This window comes from Anomalospiza imberbis, chromosome 3 (genome assembly GCF_031753505.1).
Source record: "Anomalospiza imberbis isolate Cuckoo-Finch-1a 21T00152 chromosome 3, ASM3175350v1, whole genome shotgun sequence".
Lineage (NCBI taxonomy): Eukaryota > Metazoa > Chordata > Aves > Passeriformes > Viduidae > Anomalospiza > Anomalospiza imberbis.
The window spans coordinates 32,846,865-32,860,215 of record NC_089683.1 but is presented as its reverse complement, the minus strand read 5'-3'; the positions used below and the strand labels follow the sequence as shown (position 1 = coordinate 32,860,215).

At 40.4% G+C, this 13,351-nt stretch overlaps 1 protein-coding gene across 1 annotated transcript; it reads right to left on the bottom strand.

Moving 5' to 3' along the window:
* Positions 1–59: 59 nt before the first annotated feature.
* On the bottom strand, positions 60–12,165 carry IRAK1BP1 (interleukin 1 receptor associated kinase 1 binding protein 1). The gene is made up of 4 exons (XM_068183892.1): positions 11,855–12,165; positions 5,324–5,389; positions 1,366–1,496; positions 60–373 (listed from the first exon to the last, which is right to left on the bottom strand). The coding sequence occupies exons 1-4, from the start codon at positions 12,119–12,121 to the stop codon at positions 103–105; spliced, it is 735 nt and encodes a 244-aa protein (XP_068039993.1). The 5' UTR covers positions 12,122–12,165; the 3' UTR covers positions 60–102.
* Between the last annotated feature and the right edge of the window lie 1,186 nt (positions 12,166–13,351).

Here is a 13,351-nt window from a genome sequence, read left to right as displayed (position 1 = left end):
AAATTTAGGGGATGGACTTACCACAAGAACAAAGTTAAAAAAACATCAAAAGGCACAAGAAAGCATAAAAATTTTATTAAGATGTGTAGGACTTGAAGGTTTCTAGAGCAACTTGTTTCTCCTGTTTTCTTTTCCCTTTATCTCAAACACAGCAAACACTCTACAAGAAGCATAAGCAGTAGCATTCCGGATTCTTTCCTGTAGAGTCTGTGAATCAGCAGAGTGTAACAGCTGACTGTCTATGTGGCCTCCCCATTCTTTTGTTTCCTCTTCTTTTATCAATAAAGGCTTTCCCAATGCCTGGCCAAACAGTTGACAGACTTCCTGGGCTTTCCGGCGTGTGTTTCCAACGGCAGTGACGCACACTTGGCGGCTGAGAGGTGGAAGTAGCAGCACAATAACAAGCAGGTTCAACTGATGTACCAGTGCTCCTGCCAAGCTTTTTTTTTTAAGGTCGCAGGTTTTGTAACTGCAGAGATGCTAAGGTACAACACCTTCCCCCAGCTTCTGAGCCACAGCTTGGGTATTGAGGGGACAGTGTGTGGAGGAAATGTCAGCATCCTCACTAATTCTGATGAGATCAGGCATTTCTGAAACCTGCATGCTGCAGGCATCCATGCTGAGTCGTGCAGAGCAAGAATTCAACCCTTGCTCCATGCATTTCAGTGGCTCAGCTGTAAGGTGTACTAGCACCCGCTTAACGCCACTGGCCATATTTCCTGATCTCCTGTAGATACCTCTGACATTCACTTTTGGCATCTCTGGAACCTTTAACAGCAGCTAATTAATCTTGCTTCTTGGACCAGGCAGTTCTTTTCTTACAACAGGAAAAATCCCAACCAAGACTAAACTTCCTTCTGTCCCTCCCACTTAGTCAATAGTCAGTGCTTAAAACAGATCAAGATTGTGAGCTTCAGGGCAGCATGTTTTGATGCTTAGGAAGTGCCACACATGGCTCTTTCTAGATAATGTCATCTAGGGGTAATGGAAATTGGCAAGCGTACTTAAAATTATCAACATCTGCTAACACACTTGCACCCTTCATGAATAAATACAAATGATATCTACGCATGATGATGTAAGCAAAGCCAAATTCTGTTGACCTAAGATTCACAACAGATTATACTCCAGTGGAAATCAGTGGTAAAATAATTTTTATTACATTCTGCTTTTGCACAAGGACAAGAGCAAATTTTATCTTCTAGGCTGAACAGCATTAATTTATAAGTTATATTTAAATACTGAAATCTCTAACATAAATATTAATAGGTGTGAAGGAAACTACTTGCTTCCATTGCAAACAGCATAAATTATGTATTCATATTAACTGAGGCTGTAAGATTTTTGATGTGTGAGAGAACTTACCGAAGTGTGTCTATGGCTTCTGGTGTGTGGTAGAAATGAGGTGGATTGATGGTAACAGAGGTTCCTAACTTTTCAATGAGTAGGTTGCAAACATTCTGCATTTTTCCGAAATCACTGAATACGATACAGACCTGGGAGTGAGTGAACAGACATCACAAATTTTCATTTTCCACTATGATTCAACACTTTTATTTAAATCAGTATAAGGCCAGACATCTAGAAGGTAACTAAACATACTAGTCCTGTATAAAACTCCAACATTTAAAAGACTTCTATATAGCCCTAGAGACTAGCATTAGGTTTGCAGCAGAAAGAAGTTCTTAAATTGTTTAAAACTGAGGATTAAGAAATCCCTTTCTGAGGAAATAGGGAATTCTTGGTATGCAGACAATCTGAAGAATGAATGTGCTCTTTGGTGCACATGACTAGATGCATCCTGGTTTGTCCCTTCTTAGATTGCTAGATGTTAATTATGCAGAAGCTCATACAAAATGATGTGGAAAACATTGTGCAGAAAGGAAAAGTACATTTTAATTCCAAGCATTAGATTAAAGAAACCTCAGCTATGAGATTAAGCTAAGTTGAGCCCTGTTCAGCTTGCAGTGGGCTCCAAATCCTGTGTTGTCTGAACAGACTCATTGCAGTGCTGACAGGGAACCCAGGCACTTCAGACTTGGATTAAAAATAATTTAAACACCTAACAGTCTCTGGCTTTAAGAAGCATTAAATGAAGATGCATTAGGAATTCAGGTCCTTCCCAAATGCTATGAAGCAGCAATTACTATCAGCCCTGGATCGAGAGCCCAACAGTTTTCCTGGTGGAAAGTCCAGTCAGGCAGCAACTTTACAGCCAGAAGCCAGATTTTCTCTGTGGCAAAGCACAGCTGCCAGGACTGAAGCAATGACACTGAGCTGATACAGCATTCAGGAGTCAGAAATCCTGGATCCCTAACTATTTTTTCAGAAAAACTAAAACCTCATCTTCACTTCCAGTACAGTGCTCTCACCATGAATCTGGTTCACCTTTCTTATCCCCGACTCCCTTCTTTTTGCATACTAATATAGCTTCCACAGGAGTGGAAGAAAAAAACCTGCAGTAAAGAAAATTCTACTACCTGGGACATACAGTTGCCCCCATGGCTGCTGCAGTCTATGCACCACTTTATCCCAGTGAGGGGCTATGACACACAAATCCAAGTTACAGCATGTCAGCTGCACTGCAGCAGCTTCCTGTATGCATACCAGAGATTTACCTTGTAGAGAATGAGATAATTCAAGGAAGCTGAGTCTCTCAGTGAGTGAGGAGGGAGCTACTTCAGAGTAGCTCCTTACAGAGTAAGGTAAAAAGTAATTAATGCTCCCATCTTGTTACCCTTGATAGCCTTTTGGTGCAGTACATGAACCTTATCCTGGCTTGCACTGGTTCGGTGGCTCTAAAAGGTGCAGTGTCAATTGAACAGAGACTGAAGATGAGGCTATACCTACAGTTTTTTCTTCAGTGGGAGTTCTTGCCATACATATAGAAAGCATACATGTCCCTGTGATATTTTGCCAGAAAACTGTCATAGCTGTATTTTGTGGAAAGTCTCACTATGAGGACTGTCATAGTGTTTTCCAGATTGCCATCAGCATTTAAAAGATTTGTTCCTTCTAGGGGATGAAACAGAAAAATGATGAAACAAAAGAACGATGGGTCTTAAGCAGGAGATAAATTGCTCAGACTGGAGCACTTCTGGGCACTCAAGAACTTTACTGTTAAAAAAGAAGCACTTGATCAGGTACCCTCACGGGCAGAAAACAACTGAGCAATAGCTGATTTTGCTGTTTCCCCCTCCTAAAAAAAAATATAATGATTTTCATTTAGAGCTACATCTAATCCATTCCACTTGCAATTACAGAGAATATTTGAACATAAAAATGCAAATAAATGTTTTAACTTCATCAGTTATTAAGGTTAAAAAGTGTGAAAAAGTAACATGAAGCTATGCAAAACTATTAGAGACATTCCAAGGTTTGGATAAGGCTGCAAATGACAAGAAGTTACAGTTTATAAGGAGGCAAGTGTATTAAGAAATGCACAAAACCAACATAATCTTCCTCCCATGAGAATGTTATGCAATAAATGAACTATTATGAATAAGATATTATAGAGCTTTGTGATCTTATACACAACTTCATTCTTCTGCACATTTTCCGTTGTTATAGCATGAATTAAAATTATCTCCTTACAGTTGAAAGAATATCTTGAATTTTTCATTATACTTTTAAATAGCTATATGCCTGGGAATTTTTCAGTCTTCTAAAAATTCTTTACAGAAGACAAATGGTGAAGAGTTTACAGAATGAAATAACACAAGATGTCCAAGACTTTACATACAACACAGACATAATGGCAAACTCTTTAACAGAGAAGTGAGTGGAAGTGAGTTTTAAATTCATTTATATTGCTGAAGTAGGCAAACATGCTTGTCAAACCTCATTGGTTTATGAAGCTGCACTAATGAAACAAGGTTATACATAAAAGGAGAAGCGAGGAGAAACTGATCTCTGCATTAAGAGCGGCCACACCGCTACCTCAGCGTGCAGGGCAGCCAAAACAGCAGCACTGTGGCTGGATTCTTCCAGTTCCAGCCCCCGGGGTCCCAGGCAACTACACAACTTTGCAACAGCAATCACAGCTGGTCCAAGCTGCTTACAAATCAACACTAAATCCAAGCAATTAGCCTTCCACATATAATCCTTGTTGTATAAAAACTAATAGCAGAAGACGGATAATTGGTTAAGTTACCACTTAAGACTGAAGTTGTAAGCCTAAGCTTGTCTGTAGCCTAAACAATGATTAATATAATAATTAATAATAGAGTTTTATTAATTTTTAAGTACAGTTCATCTAAAAAAACATGGTGATTTAAGCTCTGAAAGTAGTAGGTGTCTCCACGAGGAAGATGAAGTCATTCAGAACATGACTGATGCACACCATTTAAGTATCTTAGGACTCATTTTAAAATCCAAATTTTGTTCTCCAAATTCTCAATCATTTCTGTATTGGTGCTATTTAGATAAGAATATGCCTTAAAGCAAGCAAACTAAGGAGGCTGAACCTGTTCAAGAGGACTCTAAACCACAGCTCCATAAAACAGCTATCATTTTATTGCAGGCTTCCAGGTTTACTTTGTAAGAATCTCTAAACTTGCTGGGTAGTGATTAAAGTTTTATGGTCTAAAAAATACATTAGCTGAACACACATAATTTCCCTCAGTGAACGTTTAAAGCACAGCATTTATTTCCTACTATGGCATGAATGTGCAAATATATACTTCCCTTAGCAGATACTGAAGTAAATGGGATTATTCCCATAATATCTGCGTTTCACAGAGCACTTTACCTACAAAATTCTGAACCAATTACCCGGGAAACAATTACCTTTACTTTACTTAGAGCAAGCTGATGGCAGAGTTGTATAGAACAGACCAAAATCCCAGTGCTTTGCAACTGTGGCCTAAGCAGATCTTGCATTTGCTCCTAGTTCAAGGAGCTAAAATAATGAAAAAAAAAAAAAAAAAAAAGGAAAAAGAAAGCTGAGCTGGGGAAAAAGAAAGGTTATTAACTGGGGCAGCTTTCTGAACTCACCAAATCCTTGCAAGAAGCAGAGAGCAGGAAGGGCTATGGGTGAAGGAAAGTTCAGAATTGTTGGTTTGCTCCCACTGCCCCAGAACCAAATATACCAGTCTGTAGCATCAGGTAACATTTAAAAAGCACATTCATCTGAGAAGAAAACATGTTCTGCATACAACAGAAGACTGCAGCTGAACTCTGCTATAAACTGCAGTCCTTAGTTTTTTTGAACTACGCTGCTGTTATGTTCCTTGGTCTGAGAAATTATAGTCTGCAAATTTTTACACATTCTTGACACACTTCTTATTCTTTTATTTTATTTTTGGTTAGGTTGAATACATACCTCTGCTTCCATTTGGTAAGTATTTTCTACTCTACTAAAATCTTCTGTTACAGTCATATTTTCTTCCTAAAACAAAGTAGAGGAATATAACCTTAAAAGACAGAAATTAAGCATCTGCTGTATGTACATGGTGTCTTATAAAAGCTGAACTGTTTTGGCATATTACTTATGACTTTGCAACAGAAATTTTGAATTTTCCATGCAAATATCTCTAGTTAAAAACTAGCTGGATGTTAAAGACTTCTTGCATTATTCTAAGTCAATGATACAGTAGCTCTATAATGTGATTTTGCTACTATTCCCTTGAAGAGAACAATTAGGTCATAAAAGTGGCTGCTAGGTAGAAGCTGTATTAGTGTGTAACTGTAAATTCACCTGGTACAATAAATCTAGAAGCTTCAATTGCTTTTAGAAAGTTAGTATGTGAGAAGTGCTTTTTAGACCCCTATTTTAAGATATTGTAGCAGCAGCAGCTTGTAGCAAGGTCATATGAACAAAGACTGTACAGCTATTATTCTGGCATAATGGTAACCCTTGAAAAAGGCTGTTCCACCAGTGATACCTCGGCACCAACAGCAGCTACATTGGTCAACATAATGGCTGCACAGAGCACTAGCAAATCCTGTAACACATAAATAAGATACTGAACTCAGGAAGATACAGAATAACTGCAGTTACATGTGAATATCTGACCAGCTTGCTACTGGTCTAACAGTCATATATCTTTCACCCACTTTGCTCTGCAGTAAACAGTTTGAATGAACAATTTATTGTGAAATTACTCTAACATAGCAAAAAAAGCACAGCCTACAGTTTAATTGCAGCTTTGCATGTAACACCCATGAATTGTAGTAAAGCAGATACCCAGCCTTCCAGCTACTAAAGAAGTTTTATTTACTAGATTTATTTGCATAGGAAATATTTGCCTTCAATGTTGACATTCAAAAGATGCTTTGTGTCAGAGTATTTCCTACAGACGCTCAAGTCTTCAAGTTTATCACGTAGCATGCATGCATAAGTTTATGCAAATAACATTAATTATGAGAAGCATTTTCCTTTTAAAATATTATATGGTTTTACTACCATTGAATAAAAGTACAAAAAACTGAAATTTCAAAATTGTATCATGATTGATTGGTAGTGCTCAAGCACAACATTCTTATTTTTAGATATTTTCAGAAAGTCTCTTCTAGTAAGGGCAAGGATTAGCAAGGGCCAGTAGTCCATAAAAGCTGTATTTTTTCTTTTATGTGGCTGGCTGGAGTTTGCTAAAGAGTTATCAAGACAGTCTAGCACCAACAGCTCATTTAATTTACAAGATGGGGCAAATCTTACTATTTATGATAGAATCCAATTACAATTACCAAGAAAGATTCTTTTCCCCAGAGGTTTCATATATCTTATAGAAATTATCACACAGAAAACACAAACTGCTACAACTCGTATCTTAGAGAAATAGCTGTGCTGTAACAAAACTGTAAACATAGAAAAAATGCATTTGTTTTCCCTGGTCCCTTCTCCTTAATCTTTTTTAAAAACAGGTTCTCTTTCCTGCTGAGTAGATCCAAGCCTTGGAATTTGGCTGTGCCCTCCCACGGTTCCTGTGTATTTAAGGACACTGCCATCCCGTGGCACCAAGTGCTATGGCAAGATCGATATTATGGACTGAAAGATCATTTTGCACCATGTATTACAAAATTTCCTTCACAACTCATTTTAATCCCACCAAATTTGACAGTAGCTGTACGTGCTACTGAAGATAAATGGATGAAATAATTGCTGAAGTCATAACACGGTGGCCTTCTGTGATACATTTTCTGTTAGATACTTCACTTCCATTAATGACTGTGTTCACACAAAGATATGGAAAAGACAGGTAGGAGACAACAGAATTTTAAATTGGAATCAAGACTAGACTACCTCAAAAGCAAAAATTTTTCTTCCCTACTGTTTATGTCTACTATTCATATTTTGGCTGACGAAATACCCATTTGATTGCAATAGTCACAGAAGAAAGACTTTTCACTGTGACTTAGGGAAAGCTGCACTTCAGGTGTTCTGGACATCTGGAATAACTTTCTCCATTTTCTAAATCTGTGGGCCAAGAATCACAGAAAATAGTTAAACGAATATAACAATATTTTTATCTCAATCAACCCAGAAGCCATTGAACAACTCTGAACAGAATCACACTTGAATTCTGCTTATAAAGCCTATTTTTTACATGGCATCACATCACCGCTTCAGGCACTCTAAAACAAAAATGAAAAAGATAGTCAATACCCCATTGAGCATATCAAGTCTAGAAATATGCTTTGCTTTATATTTTCACTCTTTTCAACCGAACACAACCTTTTATAGCCCTTCCTCCTATCTGCTACTTCTGAACAATGTCTTAGTCACAGGACCATTGTGCCCACATTCATGACATTGGCTGCTTATAGGAATGACTGCTCTTTTCCCCAGAAGAGAATAAGGAAAAAAATAAATGGGTAAGCTAGCAAAAGCACACTTCAAGGAGACAAGTATGCAACAACACACTAAGAGAACAGCCCATCTGCACACAAAATTATGTGTTCTACTCCTGGCTAATGAATTAACAAAACTATGAGACCTTTTTATGACACATAAACCAAGCCTGAGCAAGGGAAAGCATTTATAGTTTGGAATGTATGCTAATGCCCGTTGGGTAATGTATACTGATATGTGCAAATGTAAATAAAAAATATCTGGAGACACTTGAAAATATCTCTTAAAATCTACTTGTATATTTGAACTGGTATATCCAGTATAACTTTACATTATGAAAAATAAAGATATCTGAATAATCAAAAGATTCCATCCGATCATGGCATTTTTGTTCTTGGCACTATAGAAATGGTTAATGAGAGTCCTGATGTATGCTCCTGTCTCCTGACAGTCATCCACCGTGTCTCCAGATAGATAAGGATGGTGAGCACCTTCTGGGATTGGGTAGCTGTGCTCCAGCCTCTCATCCCCACACTCTGTCTGGTCTGTTTGGCGTGAGATGACAGAACAATAACCCAAAAACCTATGGTGGAAAGTTTCCGCTGTTTAAAGAAGAACTAATGGACGTATATATAACAGTTATTACAAGAAAGACAAAAAGCATATTTGTACTCAGCAAATGCAGGGAACTCTGGAGATATTTCTTTAAATATGTGGTAATATAAAAAAGGTGATGCTCTACACAGGTTTCTACCTTCAGTCAAAGATATATTGACAATGGAAGATTTTGAAACTAAGTGAGCAAACTTTAAAACCTTTTTTAACTGATTGTATGCATGTGCATCGATAACTGTGACTCCTGAATAAGTTTTGAAATATGGAGAATGTTGCACATAAATCCAAGGGAGGTGTACCAGTTCAGACAATCTGTAACCCAAAGCCTCTCAGATATAGTTTGCTAGATGGTTTGTTTTGTTCTATAACACTCTGATGGGTACAACAAATATTATTTTTAAACAAGGTGCCAATTCCAACTGTTAGATATAGCCAATAAAGAAAACAAGTGTCATCTCCACAACACTCCCCAAATAAATCATAGGTGGCAAATATAAAATTTGTTTGCTTCTAGAGAAAGAGAAGAAAATGTTACTTTTGAGCAGCTGGGCTGATTAAGGGAGATTGCTTTGAAGGCTGCAGGGAAAGAAAAATCAATGGGGAAAGCACATTCTGTGCTCTGAAGTGCTGCATATACTTACAGCACTCTATAAATAAATGCCACTATGTGCATCTATTTCTGATTAAAATCCTGTGTAAATGTATATGGAAATCAGGTGCTGCCCCCAGGCATCCTGACAAGCTGCTAATGCAAGCTCCTGCTGCTGCAAAGGTTATGCACTTCTGATCTCACAGACTTCCTACTATAGCAACAATAAGGGTTAAGAAAATTGTTCTGTGGATTAATTAAAAAGAAATATATAGCATAGTTAGATGATTTCTAAAGAGGCCTTAGATAAGCTTGTAACAACTAGAACCATATGGAGACTGTGAAGAGAGATTAATTTTACAGTTGTCTAGAATGGTATTAGCTGCAAGGGAAGTTAGCAAATGCAGTTAAGAACAAATTGCCAGCAGTGAGAGTTGTTAGTGGAAAAGCTGCAAGGCAAATAAAAGCTCCAGCAGTAGAGTGATTTAAAACTGGATGAAACAAAGCACTAAAAATTATACCGTGGGGAACTACTCTGAAAAAAAAAAAAACACTTCATGTTGTTTTTCTCAGAGTTCCCTAGAGCTAACACTTTGCTAACACTGAGAAACCCACAACTCAAGCAGCATTTCACAGTCTCTCAACTAAGTGGAAAGAACATTTCCATTCTCCAACACACAGCATCTTCTAAACAGAAAAAGATTACTGTGAAATTATTGTAACTATAATAAGACACTGAATATTCTCACATTGTAAAAACAGCCCACTCTCCACCCTGCTTGCCTGCTGACATTACTTTTCTGAACCTGACTGTTATAAAACCAAACAAAACCATTTGTTTGTCCAAGTTGTACTTCAGTTTGCAATCCTTTTTTCTAGCCTGGAGTGGTGCACACAGCCCCTCTAAAGCACACTCACCTATGTAACACCCTGACTACTCTTGTTGTGTGCCAGCCACCACATGCTGGATGCTCCTTGCTGTCCCAATTCAATCAATATCAAGTCAAAACTGGAAGTCAGTTGTTCAGATTCACTGTAGGGTAAATATCTGCAACTATCTTTTCTAATATAGCCATACTCTGAAGAGCTATCTAATTACAGTCAGGACGAAAATGCCCCATAACCTGATGGCTCACCATGTTGGTGGGTACACAGGTTAACATTTTCTCTACTAATAAGAATGAATGCATACTGAATTGCTTTGTCTTCTCCCATTCCTCTTAAAACCCACCACTATAAACTCCTGTTAACTCACTTAATAGACACTGAAGGCATTTAACCTGTAATCCCTCACAAAAATGCATCAGTTTTGGCTGAATTAGTCATCCCGATGGCAATGGACCCCATGACAAATGCTGCCTGTGACAGACATGATCAATACCTAGCCTAAAGCAGCCTCCATGTCCCCTTGTCATCTAGTCCCACAGCTGCAATATGAGCTTTTTCAGGGGCTAAGTGGTCTTCTTCTTTACTGCCTTCTTTATTCTTGAACAATTTGTATAGATGCTACAGTGACTGCATAACAGTTCAAAAAAACCCCAGGTAATCCTATTTTGTTTGGGAAATGAAAAGTTGGTGCCAGTACTTATCTTCAAACACATGCAGCATTTGAAATGTGGGTATGCAATTTCACTGTGGGCACATCACTGTTTAGGCCAAGCAACTTTGCATTTACTAACTGTGACTTGCACTGTAACTCCATGCAGTATCAAGAAACCCTTCTGCAATTCTTTTTTACTCCACTGAATAATCTCGTGTTTATAGCAAACTCTATCATCGCCCTTTTCCCCCAGCTTAACTGTGAATACACTCAAAAGGCACAAACTTCCTAGGGAACTTCAATAAGAAGTAACTTTTGAAAACAATTGCTTATTCAATGAAAGATCAGGTTTTTTTCCTGTTTTTAAGAGCCTTATGTGTGGAACACGGTCCAAAACTCTTTTGTGAAATCCAAAAACATCATGAGCACAGTTGTTAGGACAAATATCACCTTTATAGAGCATTTACTGTTCGGACAAAGCTTTAAAGGCAAGACTATGCTTTTTTCATTCTTGCGAAATCACTTTCACAGAGGCTAAAAAACTTATTGTGGTAAAGGAACTTTTTGGATCCACAAGGGGCTTCTGTCACTTCAGCTATCTTGATCATATCCCATGTTTTTCAAAATCGTTCTACTTAAGTAGAACAAGAAAGAGACAGAGGAAAGAACTCTGTATGTATTTGCTGCTAAGCCCTGGTAATCACAGTTACTCTGACACACACAGGTACAGGTTATGCTGCGGTGTACAACTTTATCAGTTTCACCCGCATGCAAGAGCGAATGCTGTATGTATTACACGAACAAATCACAGAACTAGGTTGGAAAACACCTCTGGTATCGTAGAGTGCATCCGTAGACCGAACACCACCATGTCAACTAGACCACGGCACTGAGAGCTAGGTCCAGCCTTTCCCTAAACGCCTCCAGGGACGGCGATTCCACCGCCGTGGGAGTCGAAGGAGGACGGCTTTCACATGCTAAACAAGCAACCTGTCGGAAAGCCCGGGTAGCGACATTCCACCTTTTCCGCTGGGGCCGGCGTGGCTGCAGCCTTCCAAAGACAGGCAGGCTTTCCCAACGCTTCCCGAGGCAGAGGAGCGAGAGCTCCAAACCCATCACTCCCCTGCTTCCCGCCGGCACCAAGGCCCTCAGGGCCGCTCCGGCGGGACGGCACCACACCCCGCCGGCTGCCGAGCGGGACCGGGAACTGCCCCGGGAACCGCCCCGGGAACCGGGAACTGCCCCGCCTGCTGTCCCCCCTCGCCTTCCCCCTGGGGACGCCCCGGCGCCTCAGCGGGCCCCGGGCGGCGGAGCTCACCGGGACGCCGTGCAGGCGGGCGCTGTGGGCGATGTACTGCAGCCGGCGGGACACGCTGCTCCGCGCCGCCACGGCCGCCTCTTTGCGGCTGCCGAGCCGCAGCGACACCCGCGCCCGGTCCGGGCGGGCGCTCAGCTCCGCGCTGCCGCTCAAATGCACCTCCCGCCCGGGCAGCGCCAGAGGCTCGATGCGTCCCTGCGGTGCCGGGGACGGGGCCAGGTCGAGCTCGGCGAAGACGCGTGACGGGGGCGGCGCGGGCGGCGCCATGGCCGTAGCTATGGCGGCCCCTCACGGCACCATGGCAACCACGGGGCGCCACGTCACAGAGCCCGCCCGCTCCCAACCTCCGCCGGTCGGAAAAGAAAGGAAATCTGCGGATCAGAAAAGAAAGGCTCCCTAAGACTCTGGAAAGGAGATATGACCAAGTGAAATGCCCTTGAGAAAAAAAAAAAATGAAAAGAAAAAAAAAGAAAGAAAAATTGGGAAATGCAGTGAGCACAAGACAATGGTCTGGGAGCAAACGAATTGCCGTGGAAAGGAGCAAAAAATGCCAAAATTAAGCTCAGAAATGCTGTAAAATCAGGGAAAAAATCAAGGAGGAAGAGAGGACACAGAGGGGAAGAGGGATGTGAAATGGCATGCAGAGGGAAACAAAAATTTTAAAAAACCTCGGCCCAAGCCAAAGCCAGCAAAAGGCATGGCATGCCAGCAAGTGCAGGGCTATGCACCAAAGCTTGCCACTTTGATCCCCATTGAAATCTTGCAAAACAGTAAAAAAAGTCTTGCAAAGACTCTGGAAAGGAGATATGACCAAGTGAAATGCCACAGGGAAGAGAAAAAAAAAAATAAGGAAAATTGGGAAATGCAGTGAGCACAAGAAATTGGTCTGGGAGCAGAAGAATTGCTGTGGAAAGGAGCAAAAAATGCCAAAATTAAGCTGAGAAATGCTGCAAAATCACGGAAAAAATCAAGGAGGAAGAGAGGACACAGAGGGGAAGAGGGATGTGAAATGGCATGCAGAGGGAAAAAAAAATTTCAGAAACCTTGGCCCAAGCCAAAGCCAGCAAAAGGCATGGCATGCCAGCAAGTGCAGGGCTATGCACCAAAGCTTGCCACTTTGGTCCCCATTGAAATCCCAAGATTTCGTTTCCTTTCCTGAAACGAAACTCCTTGAGTTTTTCCCTGATTTTGCAGCCTTTCTGATCTTAATTTTGGCCTGGTTTGCACATTTTCACCACACTTTGTTTCCTCCCAGATCATTGTCTTGTGCTCACTGCATTTCCCAATTTCCCATTTTTTGTTTTTTTTTCTCAAGTGCATTTCACTTGATCATATCTCCTTTCCAGAGTCTTAGCGAGCCTTTCTTTTCTGACCTGCAAGATTTCGTTTCCTTTCCTGTTGTCGTTGTTGTCATGGTTTCGTTATGTGTGGAAAAGACCTCCTGCATCAAGTGCAATGTATGGTCGGATACTAACACGCCAATTAAACCACGGCACA

Coding starts and splice junctions, on each gene's coding strand:
- IRAK1BP1 (XM_068183892.1), bottom strand. CDS start 12,121: ATGGCGCCGCCCGCGCCGCCCCCGTCACGCGTCTTCGCCGAGCTCGAC. Junction 5,390..11,854: donor CCCGCCTGCACGGCGTCCCG/GTGAGCTCCGCC, acceptor ACTTTGTTTTAG/GAAGAAAATATGACTGTAAC. Junction 374..1,365: donor GAAGCCATAGACACACTTCG/GTAAGTTCTCTC, acceptor TCCACCTCTCAG/CCGCCAAGTGTGCGTCACTG.